This window comes from Medicago sativa, chromosome 2 (assembly GCF_051527215.1).
Source record: "Medicago sativa cultivar Bolivia chromosome 2, Bolivia_mono, whole genome shotgun sequence".
Lineage (NCBI taxonomy): Eukaryota > Viridiplantae > Streptophyta > Magnoliopsida > Fabales > Fabaceae > Medicago > Medicago sativa.
In genome coordinates, this window is record NC_140750.1 from 27,651,577 (window position 1) to 27,667,017 (window position 15,441).

Consider the following 15,441-nt stretch of genomic DNA (forward strand, 5'->3'; position numbering starts at 1 on the left):
CTACTAAATTTACATTTTTGTTACTTTTACCCAATAAAAATATTAAATGTTTTATTCTTTTTAATAATCACATCAAATTTTATTTTTTTGATATATTATAAGTTCAAGTATTTATCACTAAGAGCTCTCCAAAATAAAATTCAATCTATTTTGCATGTTGTCTCCTAGCTCCTGATGCAATAGTGTCAAAAACCACTTCCAATTTTCCCTATTTTCTACATCCACAATGGCATAAGCAATGACAAAATTGCAATTATTTCATCTTGTACCACAACAGACAATAGTTTCTCTCCAAAATATCCTTTCAGAAAGCATCCATCTAAACCAATCAACGACCTACATCCCGCCATAAAACCTTTTCTACATGCATCAGGACAAACATAAAATCTTTTGAATTTTGGTGGCGACTATGGAATTTGTATGGTATATCATCTTCACAAAAGAACCTGGTTGCTTTTAGTTAACTCATGCACATAAGCTTGCAGAATTTCATACTATACCTTCAAGGCTTCAACCAACTGCCATGTTTCCTTTGTTGCACTAAAAATCAAACAGCCATATATCAAGTATAACCCCGTAGTGATGTTTCATCAAATCAAAAAACTTTACTCAAGTTCACATTATAATACATATTTTGTTAAGAAAATGTTTTACGCAAAAACTTACAAAAATATATAGCTGTGTTTATATGTAGCTTATATACTTTTGTGAATTACATAGACTAGTTAGAATTTAAGTTGAAAACGCGCAATTCAATTTTATTCAAATTTCAAAGTGACTTCCAGTACATACATAAGATAAGACGCTTTGATTCCCAAGGGTTACATGAAAACGGAGGGAATCAAAGCGTAACTAGGTACATAATATACATAAAGGTACTTAACATAATAGTGATCCTGATCATTTTTCTTTCTTAACCATCGTAAAGTTGGTCGTACAGGATCTGAGTTTTGTCTTATTCCATACTCATACATATATATAGTGAACTACGCGTATAATATGATTTAATTCGTAAACATGGAGTTCAAAGCTGCTGAGATACATCCAGCTATTGCCTCTGAAACTTGTGTCTTAAAACGAAGAACAGATCGTTTGACATGCTCCTTTATCTGATAGCTGTAATCATTATTTCCAACATCATGAAATCTATCCCAAAGCATAATTCCTCCATAGTTGGAAGTTGGTTTAATGGAAGGAAGAACCTTAGAAATGAGATCATCTGGTGGTATATAACCACCACTAGGAGCTGCATCAGGTGATGCTGGTAGTCCCATGAAAACGGTATTATTTGGTAGAACTAAAGATGTCCAAGCATTCCATGATTTTAAGAGCAATGTAGCATCTGAGTTTTTTTTATCAAATTGACATGGAGGGTTATTGTAGAATTTAACAAGTACATAATCAAACAAGCCAGTTTTGATAGCTTTGTCAAGGTAGTAATCTGGCATATAACATTGGGGTGCCGCAGACAAGTAAAATTACCTGCAAGAGATTTTTTTTTTTTGAGAGAGGTACCTGCAAGAGATAAAAGGTTGATTTGTTAATTAGGGTGTAAGCAAAGAAGAAATATTGATTATTTTTTCAATAAAATATTAAAAAATTTAGTATAATTCTTATAAAGAATGAAATGATGTTTTTTTTTATGGGATAATATTTTCTAAAATATAAAAGTCGATAAATATCTCTTTATTACATAAAAATTATCGTTAATTTATTGATTTATGACAGGTGTACCGGTACACTTTAATTTAAAGATGTACCGTAGAAACTCCCAATATATTATAGCATTATGCTAACTTGAGTTCTTAAGGCACATGTTAAGGATTCCATAAATGGTAAATATTTATTATGAAACATTAATTTTCAATCTTTATAATATTAAATTTACACAATTTCATAAACAAAAATTCCACCTTAAGTTCCTTAACATGTGCCCTAAGAACCAGGGGCGGAGCCACCTCTTATTGAGGGTGTGCACCTGCACCCCCTGAGATTGTAAAATTTCAACCAATTATATCCGTTTATTTGCACTTGCACACCCTGAGAAATTTATTTTGCACCAGCATGTTGTTTCACTTTGAGATTTTGCACTTATCTAGTTATTCTTATCTCACCTTCTGACGCATAAAGAGGTGCTCTGACAAAAATTTTCACTTGTCTTCGGTCACACTCAAGCTTCTACCATTCTACTTTCTTAAGTTAAAAGTGTTTAGATTACTTTTTCTCATTTTTTTTATTTGTATCACTTCAAATTAAGTTCTCAGGGTTAAAATAAAAGTAAATGTAATGTCATGATCAAGACTTTAGCACATGGCCAAGCTCCCAGTTTGCATATTTAATACGGAAAATACTTTTTTTTTAGGGAAATACGGAAAATACTTATGTTACAAATATTTGGGCACAATCTTTCAGCACACACATAACAAAATATATATCATTTTTCTTCAAAAAAAATATCATTCAATTATTTTAAAATAGATATCATTTAATCTTTCTTATTTTTTATCTTTTCTCAAATATGTGAGTGTACCCTTATATTGTGTCCATCCAATACTAGTTCATATAATACTCAACAAATTAAATCATTTTTGTTTATTTCACTCATTATCCTTTTTTACTATATCCATTCTAAAATTATTATGGAGCATCAATTTGTCATATAAAAATGTCTAAAATAAATATCATTTTGCTTTTCTAATTTTATATTAATTATTTATCTAATTATACTTCTAAATTAATAATGTCTACATACTTTTGAATCATGAAAGACATGAAAATTTATGTGCTTACTTTTATTTATGTTTGGAAAAAATAATTTTTGATTGAGTAAAAAATTATGAAATTATAAATTTTGTTGTTTAAATTATTTACGCCAAAAACTCCGCACCCCCTGACCCAGGGTCCTGGATACGCCACTGCTAAGAGCACAAGTTAACATTTTCCTATATTATATTTTCTCATATTCACATTATACACTTTAGGTGATTTAACTACCTCTTATACTCACATTATATTTTCTCTCTCTTTTGCTATAATTTTCGAGTCCATACATATTTTTCTTTGAAAAAATATGGTTGTTCATTAGGATGTTAAATAAAACGTGGTGTCTGGTCTTTGGTTCCCAAGCCAGATGCCAGTTTCTTTGGTCTACCAAGCAACCTTATTCTTTACGCACACAAAGGCACGTGCAACACAGATTTGGGCTCATAAAGAAATATATCATGACATGGAGATATCAGAAAGGAGCACTTCATATGTAAGAACTAATCGTAGAAGAAGATGAAGAACCCTGTTTTGGGATGTGGTCAAGAAGAAAAAAAAATATCTTTTTTATAAAATTGGGATGTGGTCAACTTTTTCTTCATCATCTTCATTTTTTTTTTATAACTTTATTTTACATATATATTTTTAGTTTTATAGTTTCAAGTTGTACAGCGGTCAAGTTGTACTACTAGCTAGTACTTTTTTTTTGAATCGGGTACTACTAGCTAGTACTAGCATGCTAAAACTTGTCATTCAAAAAATATTACCTGTTTTGTTGTCTTAGATTGTCAAGGTCCCTAGCAAGGTCATCCCAGTAAAGATTTGTACCTCCTTCAATGTTAAAATCAACACCATCTAAGGTAACACTTCCAAGTGGACCAAATTGACCACTAAGAAAGTTAGTATAGAGGTAATCAGAAACAGTTTTAGCTTCTTCTGGTGAGCTAAGGGCTCCTAATGCTCTGAGGGAAAGTAAAACCTTGAACCCTTTTTCTTGACAGTGTTTTATTTCGGATTCGAGTTTTGTACAAGGGCTCTCGGCATGACCACAATGATTTGCAAAGTTCAAACTTGGGACAGTTCCTCCTCCAAAGACATTGAGGAAAGCCAAGAGTACAATCTCGAAATTACCAGTGTCACATGTTGATGTCAAGGTGCCTTCTTTTACGTTTTGGCCCCAGTAGACGGCAATGCCACCATCACTTGATGATGCTTTGATAGTGAAGGGAAATATTGTCAAGACTAACAAAAGGAGCAATGCTTGCCTTTTTGTATCCATTTTGTGCTTTTTGTGTTTAGCTAGTTTGATTACTTTCGATCGATTGAGCAAACCCTTTTATAAGGTCTCTGATAGGTTATGTACAGTTATTTTATTACTTAAATATTGAGTAACTTTTTTTTAGGAAAAATATTGAGTAACTTAGCATCTATAAGCAAGGACCCTCCTCGAATTAGACGTGTGTCCGACACCGAGACTTGTAATTACACTGAATTATGTGATTTTTTCAAATTATTAATTGTGTCGGCTTGTAAAACGCGGATCATAAACTATTACTGCATGTTACTAGCTGTCTCTATATTAGTGGCGACTCGAAGATAGGAATCCAACGTGAGAGAAAATTTCGATAGGTGCAAATCCCACTAATCACTCTTCGAAATTAGAACAACCAATTAGAGAACTACACGTTATTAGGATTAAGAAGCTGGTTAAAAATAGGGAAATGCTAACTGGTGCCCGGGGCACTGGCTAAGAATATGAAGAAAAAAAATTATATAGTAATTAATGCATTGAAATTGTGTAATTAATCTATAATAAAGTCAAAAACATGTTTCCTTTTATGGTAATAATTCAATTTTATGGTATGCTTAACCAATGCCCAGGGGGCACCGGTTAGCAGTACCTTAAAAATAATAATTTTTTTTAGAGAAATGTTGAAGGCTCAAGTTAATGATGTAAATATAGAAATAATTTATTGAAATATGTGTATTGCATTTAATGTTTAACTTTTTAATAAGCTGAATGCACAAAATTTTAGAGAGTATTTGTAACACCCCGTTTTTCCAACATGAAAATTTCATAATAAATCAGAGTATTTAAATCATAAACGGAATGTCACATACTTCATGAAAGTCATAAAATAGATAATAATAATTATCCTTCAAAATTCAACATCATAAAATCTGAAACTTCGCAGCGGAAAATAGTTCAACATAATAAAAGTCTTGGCACGCAAGCCTCATCAGAGATTTCACAATTTTTAGTCAATTTTTCTTCATAAAAAGTTCATAAAAGACACGTAAGGAATAGAAGTAAAAGCAAGCCCCCATCCCGTTACGTATCAGAGCACCTAATGACACAGTGAGAGATAGTCACCCACGACTGCAGCTAATCTTGATTACCTGCAAGTTACCCATACGAAGGGCAACATTTTCAAGCAGAAGGGGTGAGATTTCAGAGTCAATAAATTAAGCATATAATTCATCAAAATGCATTTAACAACATAAAACATTATTAACATATCAAACATTTATCACTTAGCATCATATCAAATTATAATCAATTATTATCATCAAATATCATCATTAGTTCGTAAACAAATATCATCTTTAATTCATAAGCAAAAATCATCTTTAAATCATAAACAAGTATCATCGTATATTTAACAACTTAAGACATCATAACATCAGCATTAATAATCATTTAGTATCATAATATTATCATCATCAATCATAAACAAACATCATCATCAAAACATCTTCATCAATCATAATCAAACATCATCTTATAATCATCATAACAGCTTCTTAATCAAACTCATAATCAACTTCATAATCATAATCATAAACAACTTCATATTCGACTCGACTCTTGACTTGACAATGCGACTCAACTTGACAATGCAACTCTTCACAACTTATATCATCGTAAACTTCTTGATATGCAAATGCATGTGGTACCATTCGGGGCATCAAGCCCCCAACATATATGAGCGTAAATAGGCTCTTCAACAAGTGAGCATAAAGCTGTCGGGCCTCAAGCCCCCAACATAGTTTGAGCATTAAGCTGACGGGCCTCAAGCCCCCAACGTAGTTTGAGCATTAAGCTGTCGGGCCTCAAGCCCTCATCTTTAATGAGTATGCAATGGACTCAATCTTCCTACAACTTAGACAACAACATGAACATCTTTTACAATTCCATAAACATGAACAACTTCTCAAATCTTTACAACTTAGACCGACTCATGCAACTTCAAGACTTTAAATGGTCAACAACATTGAACAACAACAGATTACAACATATAACAGTGCTTGAATGTCTCAACATCATTTGAGGAATAAATTACATCAACATAAGTATCGTAAAACATCATAATATTACTCATACAACATTACTAACAATCTCAGTCATCTAACAGACTTTTAGAACATCTAGAAGTATCCTAAACAACCCTCATTCTTACTCCTAAGATCAACTCATGGCTACACGTACGAAAGGATCGCATGGAAACACAACTTGGGCAACTAACAGCTTAACTCGCAACGGCGAGTATATTGCTCGCAATGGCGGGCAACTGGCTTGCTCGTAGTGGCGAAGGGTTTTGCTCTCAATGGCGAGTGTCTGGGTTAGCTCGCAATAGCGAGTGATCTTGCTCGCAATTGCGAGCGATGAAGTTCATAGCTCGCAATGGCGAGTGGTACAGCTCGCAGTTGCGAGCGATAAATGTCTGTACGGCCAGAAACATGTTTTTCTCAAAATTTCACCTAATCTCTTTGTTCTATCATCCAATTAACATCTAATTATCACCTTATGGAATATCTAAGGTCTGTATACAATTTTTGCATCAAACTAACATCTTTTCATGGTTCAATCATCAAAATCGGTCTTTAACCCTAATTCTCAATTCTCACAAAACTCAACCTAATCATGCTAAATCCATTTTTTCAGAATCATACCCTTAATAATATTGAAAGTTAGTCTCACCCTTACCTGGTTATGATGAAATCGCAGCTCTCCCTCTAGTTCTCCTCTTTTTTGACTTTTCTCCCTTTTCTCCAAAAGCGTTTCACGTAAAACGTTTCTAACTTATGTTTGCCCTATTTATTTCTCCTTATTACTCATCTCACCTCTAAACTTACTCTTTCCACATCACAGCCCAACTTCTAATATTTTTATTTTATTTTTCATATCTTATTTTATTTAATAATAAAATAAGTCATACCAACATCATAACTTCACAAATCATATACTTCACATAAATCTCTATAATCACATAATTTATCTATAAATCATGTAAACTACTTAAATTCTTAAATCATATAAATGACGCGCATGTAAATCGTATAAATATATGTTGAAAATCATCAAATAATTAAATAATTACGACGGGCGTTATAATATTTCTTCTTTTAGGTTTCTTAACATGTGGCATAAGGGCACAATTTAACACTACCCATTTTTTTAATACTCCACTTGTAGAAAATAATAATGGTATGCCCTCTGAATTCAACTGTTACAGAAAATACATACTATTAGGGTGTTCAAATCCAAACCGATTCAAATTAAAACCGCAAACCGATCCAAAAAAACCAAAAACCGCACAAAACCGAATATTATTGGATGGGTTTGGATGACATTTTGTGAAAACCGCTTGGATTGGATCGGATTTTGGATTGATTTTTCAAAACTGAATCAAACTGAACTGAACCGCATATAAATATTTTAATATATATTTTCATTTTTATAATTATAATATATTATATTAAGCTATTATTTTTTTCTTTTCAATTTTTTAATACTACGTATGCGTTTAATTTAATCAATTTTGTTTCTTTTTTCGTATGTTTTAAAGATAATCAATAATTATTATTCTGCACTATTATTTTTTTATAAATCATATGCTATATTTTGTATTGAACCTATTATTTGATCATATTTTTATAAGATTATTATTAATAAAAAAAGGTACAATTTGTAATTTGGACATCCAAAAACTGATCCAAATTAAACCGCAATAATTTGGATCAGATCGGATCGGTTTTTAAAACTAATCATCCAAAACCAAACCGAACCGCATATAATTTTATCTTTGGATCGGATGAGTTTTTGCTTCAAAACCGATCTAAACCGGAACGCGAACACCCATACATACTATATGCAAAGTTCTTGATTCAAACTTCGGCCATCACAACAAAAATGTTATGGGAAATTTTGACTATGACGAATTCTCCGAAAAATCCATCCACATACGAGATGTGGTGCTACGAATATAAATAGATTAGTAGAATTTGTATTATTTATTTTTTATTTGAGTTTAAAATTAAAGTATATTTTTATTTTATTTAATACTATAACTTAAAGAACGATAAAAACGAGAATAATATTTTAAAAAAGGGGCTGCCATGTACACTATTTGAAATGGTAAACATCGAGGGAATAGTTGCTGTAAGCCTACTATTTTACGGTTTATATATTTAAAAATCGAGCCTTGTAATTTGGTTTCTTTGACAATTTTATCGTTGTTTTGAGTCTTTTATTCATAAATCATGTAATTCGGCAAATAAGAAACCTAATGAAATTTTGTGAAGTCTCCACATGAATTTTAGTTCAACTTAGGAACCATGAACTGCATTAATTTTTTATGTTTAACTATATAAGTAATAAATAAAATTGACCCGGGGTTCGAACCCCCGTGAGTTTAGCTCGGTTGGTAGGGATATTGCATTTTATATGCAGAGGCCGGGGTTCGAACCCCGAATACTCCACTTCTCCACAATTAAATTGTGTGAGCTCTAGCCACTAAGCTACTTGACAAAAAAAAATTGACCTGTGCAACAATATAATTTTGTACTCTTTTTATCTTTTTTCTTTATAATTTTTTTTATTATCGTTTGATTGTAATATTGTATCTCTGATAATCTAATTTGTGCTTATCGATCGGCCCATAATCTTACGGGTTAAAGATTATTTATTGATCTCTATTATAGTCTAGAAGACCCGTGCATCGCACGGGTCAAAAGTCTAGTTTCAATTATATGATTTTAGGAAATAATTGGTGATTTGCCATATATGACTATTTATTATTAAATAATTGGTGAATTGGCAAAATATGATTTGCCAAACATCAATATCTTTCAATGGCTAATGTGATTGACAAATTTGTTTGATTCTGTTTAGTGGCCTTCTACGGCCTATATAACTTTCCATTATAAAACAAAATAGATTTTTGATTAAAATATTTCAGGATTCAATGTTTGTTAATAAATCCAAAAGTTCTAATTTCTTATTTGTATTTTATAAGTTATCCTGTTTTATTTTATCTTTTGAATTTGGTTCGAAATGATATATATTGAAGAAGTGTTATTTGAAGATGTGTGATTTAAAGATGTGTTATATAAAAATGTGTTATTTGAAGATGTGTGATTTCAAGATGTGTTATATAAAGATGTGATGTTTGACGATGATGCTATTTAAAGATGTGTATTTGTCGAGTCATATAAAGATGTGCATTGTCGAGTCATTACTTTGTGTTCATGCATTCATGGTCGAGTGTATTTAACGATGTGATTTAACATACTTTGATGGTGTTGTACTCAAAGATGATGTTCTCTTTAAAATACTTTGATGATGTTGTATTCAAAGATGATGTTCTCTTTAAAATACCTTGTCACATGGACCAAAAAGTCCCCATTTTCTTTGTTCACAATTAATTTAATACAAGGATGTTAACGTAATTTTCCAACCCTTTATCATTGTCTCCCTCCTTGTCTCCCTCCTTGTCTCAGTCGTAATGATCAATCTATTGCAAAATAAAAAGTGAAAAACTTTGTCTTCTTCCATGTGGTTGAGAAACATGCTTTGTAGCTCTTTCATGTCTTATAGAAACCTTCAATTTATTTTATCTTTTTGATTCAATGCATGCCTTGAATTACAAATTTATTTCATTAAAAAATTAAGAAATATAAGAGACCTAAAATTTTTTTTTTTTTTTCAATCATAAGGTGTTTTTCATTAGTTACCCCAATACAAGAGATGTTCTATTTACATATTCTTTGAGGTTACGTTTCTTTGGTGTTCTTGCTGAACTGCTGGAGAATATTTTATTTTCTTTAATAATACCTGAAATCATATTCATTCCACAAATTCTCTTTTTAATTGGTTTGGTTCAATAATCTTTTCTGATGCATGTGTTATTGTGTGACTTATATACGAACTCCTTTTCATTATTTTGCTATTTGAGAGTAGTTGAAAATAGTGATAGGGACACAGTGGAAGATGGAAAGAGAAAATTGGGAATTTTGTTTTCATAATACATTTATTTAATTACAATCATACCCCTTTGTTTTGACTTTTTTTAATAAAGAGAACTTGAGTATTTGGTCCAAACTAAAAAGGTGTTGGATGGTAACACACCTACTATTTTTGGAGTGGGTGTGCATTATAATTACACGTGTGTGTATATATATATATAAGATAGGATCCGTTGACACCAGGTGTCAAATTTTATATTGACACCAAATCATATCCCTTGATTTCATTTGATCCAATGGCTCTTGTTCATTCACTTAACCCACATGACATCTCGTCCGCACTAGATACATTGATTTCTCCACTATTTTTGTTATTTTTCTTCGGCTGATGATTGATGATGAAGCCTGTAGAAAACAAAATGAATTTTGACGAAGATTATGTAGTTCTAGTTCTTTTTGTAGGAATTTTTAATTTATTAATTATTTATTTTAAAGTGTTATTATTTTTATTATTAATTTTATTATAATTAATAGTTACTCTTTGACTTAGTATACAACACGTTATATTTTTATCTAACGGTACAATACTCATTACAAGTAACTTACTGTTTGGTCAATCCTTATTATTAGGAATTATGGTTTTGCCTATAACGTTCCCATACATGTGTTAATTCTTGCTTATAAATAGGAACTGATCTGTACGTGTATAGGGAGATATATAGTGGGCTGGGAATAGAGAAATGATACAGAGTACTGAAGTATAATTGTTTCTTCCATCATTTATTTTCTTTTAGTCACTAATAACAAATAACAATTAAGTTCCCTTGAGCATCCAAGAGTTGTTCCTGTGCCTTTGCTAGTTCACGTGCAGTGTTAGTGAGATGTGGCTGTTGTATCCTGGAGAGCACTAGCTTTGAGGCCAACTGCATCAGGTCATTGACCTGTGGTGGCGAAATGCTCTTAAGCCCAGTGCAATTGCACGCCTCAGCCAACGACCGATAAGCTCATTCTTTCTTCTTTATTTTACTAAGAATTATATCTATAATTGCTGCTATATTTCTTGATTATTATTTCTATTTATTAATTAATTCTGTGTCAAAATTTCCAACACTTTTGTCCCCGGGTTGTTGTGAATCTTGAGAACTATTGAAATTTTGATTGTCAATTTTTATACCTGAAGAGCTTTGTTTATTTTGGTAGTTGTTGGATTGAAAACAATTTATATTTTAAACAAAATTATAATTCGGGGAGAAAGCAACAACCAAAAATTCGAATTGCTAGGGATACATGGACTGCGAAAGATTTTTTTTTTATTTGTGATAGCTAAAGAAATCAGGTTAAACATTCTTAAAAAAAAATAAAAATAAGGTTAAACATTTTAAAATTTAATCTTTTTTTCAATTCATATCCACCACTAATTGAATAGTGGGTTTTAATTTCGATGAGAACAACCCATAAAATAGATAAAGCATTTGTGAAGGTGCGCAAGGGGAGAAGAGATGAACGAAAACTGCAGATAGCAGATGGCGTACGTATAACAAGAGAATGAAGATGGAGAAGGTGAGGTTCAGTGCATCACGCGTTAGGTACAAGGATAAGTGAATTAACAAGAGCCATTGGATCAAATGAAATCAAGGGATATGATTTGGTGTCAATATAAAGTTTGACACCTGATGTCAACGGATCCTCTCTCTCTCTCTCTCTCTATAAATATATATATATATATATATATATATATATATATATATATATATATATATTTCAAATGAGAGGACTTTTTAAATGAGAGGGTGAGAGGAATTAATTTGGACTGTTGGATCTAAATTAATGCCTGAGATTAAACTGCTCTTAAAAAAGGGTCAATCACTGTAACCTACACCATTCCTCTTCTCCACTTCATCGTTCCCTCTAACCGGTAACTTCCTCCCTGGTTCTGTTTCTGTGTTCGCTCTCTTCTTTCTCGCGCAAGCGTGCATGATCTTTTTTCGCTGCTTCTATCCAATCCAGTTCTCCCATGTTCCATCCTTCACAGCAAAGTGGTGCGGTATCCATTAAAAAGGGATTCAACTAATATTCTTTTCAAATCCTTCTAACTTTTTGATTAATTTCTAGAAGAGCATCTTTTAATTTGACGGTGGCTTCCGAGATTAGATTGGCAAATGAATGAGGATTAGAGATGATGGAATTTTTCTTCTTAGTGACCTTTAATTGTAAAACATGTGCTGCATAAATGATATACAAATTGGAAAGATAATTAAAGAAAACAACAATCTCCATAGATAAGGCAATACTCATGCACCATGCAACAAAATTGAATAGGTGTCGGATATTGATGAATGATGATTCGAATATCAGGTAGAGCTTTTCGATTGGAAACAAGAATGAAATTTCGTAGAATTGGTGGAAGAAGACGAAGCGATTACAAATGGAAAGGGGTGTACGTGTGCTTGTGTAGAAGAGAGGCACGTGAAGAGTATTAAATCTAAGCCATTAAATTTGATCAGAGGGTCATTATGTAATCCTCTCATCTCTCACCATAAGTTAGTGCTCTCACTTGATACACTCCCTATATATATATATATATATATATATATATATATATATATATATATATATGACATTTCAAATGAGAGGAGTGGTTATTACGAGAGATGAGAGGACTTATTAATAACCATTGGATCTAAACTAATCATGTTACTTCATCAATAGCTATGCAGTCAATTAAAACAAAAAATATAGCTCTTCGTCTTTCCTTTGCACACGCTTCTCAATGCAACTTGTACAGAACCCTTTAGCTGGCGATGGCGATGCTTACTGCTTTTGTTAGAAGATTTCTATGGCCACCTAAATCATACATACCCAATTGAATGTTTTTTTTTTCTTTCTATTTTCCATTTTCTTGACCTGTTTCTTATCAATTGATTGAATTTTTTAAAAAGGGTTAATTTAAGTTGGATTGGATTTGAACAATAGTAGACTAAACTATAATTTCACTCCTAACCAAATCAGCTTGTGTTTATTTGTTAGTCTTCTACGAAATTACTCTAACTAATTGGAATTTCTCTCCCAAAGCTATCATAATCTTTCTTTTCTTTAACAAAATCTTATTATGTTTTCTTTCTATTGAACCTAAATTGAGGTAAAGGAAAGAAAGGAACAGAATAACGTTGAAGAGATCCTTTCTATAGAGTAAAAAATCAAGGAAGAACAGTACATAGAAGAGGTAAAAAGAGCAGTCACTTATGACTTATGCAATAGAGAGAGAACGAGATAAGGAAAATGGAGAAAGCCAATTTACTCTTAACACTCCTCTTGTAACACCCTGATTTTTAATATTATTTTATTAATATACTTATTAGATAATATTAGTATTATTATTATTATTAGTAGTAGTGTTGATTGTTTGACATTATTATTTTTTATTTGAATTTAATCGGTTTTAACATGTTTGGGTGAGGTTGTTTAGTTAATTGGGATATAGACATTGGATTAATAAGGGTAGTATAGATAATCTAGGGATTTAAATTAATGGTAGTAGTTTAATTAAAAAGATAATAAGAGAAAATAATTTTTAAGAAGAAAAATAGTCTTTTTGGTAAAAATAGGGAAGTGGGGTGCAAATAATATACGTGTCTAAAGTTTATTTGTGAAAATAAAAATAAATAAAATATGAATTTGTTAAAAAGATTAAGTGAGAAACAAACTCAATTGGTGATTATAAATAGAGGAGAGCATTAGAGAATTAGGGTTACAACAAACAAAGAAAAAGATTAGAGATCAAAGAAAAATAGGGTTGTTGAGAAAACAGGCAAAGAGAGAAGAGCTTCGAGAGACATTCAACCGTAGAAATTCATCTACTCGACAAAATTAGAGGTAAGGGGGGAGTCTCTATTCTTCGTAAGGGTTGTATGAACATATGAGTAGTGAAGGGTTGTGTTTTTCGTCCTTGTTTTCATGATCTTTTAATAATTTAATAAATTCTCGTTAAATTCGTGTTCTAATTTGCTGCTTGTGATTTTTGGTATACCCTTGTCTTTGAATTCATTATTTGCACGAGCTATATTCATATTATTAATTTTGTGTTTCAATTGATTATTACTCCTGGAACGGTTTCGAGAAGGAATTAATTGAGTTTATCAAATCGAAAGTACATGGTTCATTAATTTTAAATATAATTCAATTCTAACTCTTTATATATCCCTTCAGTTTTGTATACAAGAGACGTACACCCTCCGGTCACTATTATAAGCAAAATTTTACTTTTTAGGTTCATTCAATAAATGATATATGTAGTCTATTTAATGGACCACATACATCATTTATTGAATGAACCTACAAAATAGAATTTTGCTTATAATAGTGACCGAAGGGTGTATATGAATATTGTACTGTGATGCATGTCGTATCAACTAATTGGTTCCAATTTCAATTATATGATATTAGGATCACATGAAATAATTATCTATGACTATTTATTATTAAATAATTGGTGAATTGGCAAAATATGATTTGCCGAACATCAATCTATATCTATCTATCTATATATCTTTGTAAAAGAAACTTGAGTTAACTATATGCAAGCATTATGCCTATGTGACAATTCTAAAAGAGCTTATTTTCACTCTTATTCTATCTTCTTACAACTACATCAACTTTGTGTGCTCTCCTTCCTTTCCCAAATTTATCAACTTCTTCATCACAGTAGAATATGATTATTGTGTAACAAGTAAGTAGATCACTTTGATCATACAACTATTAGAGCATCTACAATGGAGACACTCAATTGTGAGGTCTTAAACGGATCCCACATTGACACATCACTTTTTTATTGTTTTTTAATAATAGTACCTAATAGGTACTCAACCACTCTAATGGAGACCCTCTAACGAAAGGTCTTAAATGGGTCCCACCAATAACTATTTATTTAAGACACTATTATCTATTTTATCATATTAAATTGATTAAAATGTAAAGTTACAAAATTTATATGAGCCGTAGCTTATTAAAAGATTGAAAAATAATTACAGTTTGAAAAATAATTAATAATAATATTGCCAAATATTAAAAATTACAAATTATTTAAAATGATGATAAAATTACATAATTAAAACAATAACAAGTTTTCTAAAATCTAAAATTACATAATTAAAACAAACAATAACTAATTTTCTAAAATCTAAAATTACATAATTAAAATAATAACTAATTTGAAAATTTGCAGGATTTTGAAAATTTGGATTAGGATTAGGAGGAGATTGATAATTAGACATGAAATTGTAGAAATTATTTTGGTTTGGATCCATTGTCCAAAATAATATAACGATACAATATTTAATTATGAGTAAATAAGATAGGAATGGATGAATAATTTTTAGGGACTTTGAGGAAATGAGAGCAAGAAGGAAAAGCCAACGATACAGTGCAATAGCA

The 15,441-nt window shown here is 31.1% G+C and overlaps 2 protein-coding genes across 2 annotated transcripts; both read right to left on the minus strand.

Annotated features, from left to right (window-relative positions):
- Window positions 1–731: 731 nt before the first annotated feature.
- Window positions 732–1,478, minus strand: LOC146945949 (acidic endochitinase-like; the record flags this gene model as incomplete). The annotated part of the gene is made up of 1 exon (XM_085744213.1): window positions 732–1,478. A coding segment is annotated over one exon (474 nt), but the record flags the coding sequence as incomplete, so codon positions are not given.
- LOC146945948 (acidic endochitinase-like) lies at window positions 732–4,073 on the minus strand. The gene is made up of 2 exons (XM_085744212.1): window positions 3,531–4,073; window positions 732–1,515 (listed from the first exon to the last, which is right to left on the minus strand). Exons 1-2 carry the CDS (start codon window positions 4,040–4,042, stop codon window positions 1,479–1,481), a joined length of 549 nt encoding a protein of 182 aa, XP_085600338.1. The 5' UTR covers window positions 4,043–4,073; the 3' UTR covers window positions 732–1,478.
- Between the last annotated feature and the right edge of the window lie 11,368 nt (window positions 4,074–15,441).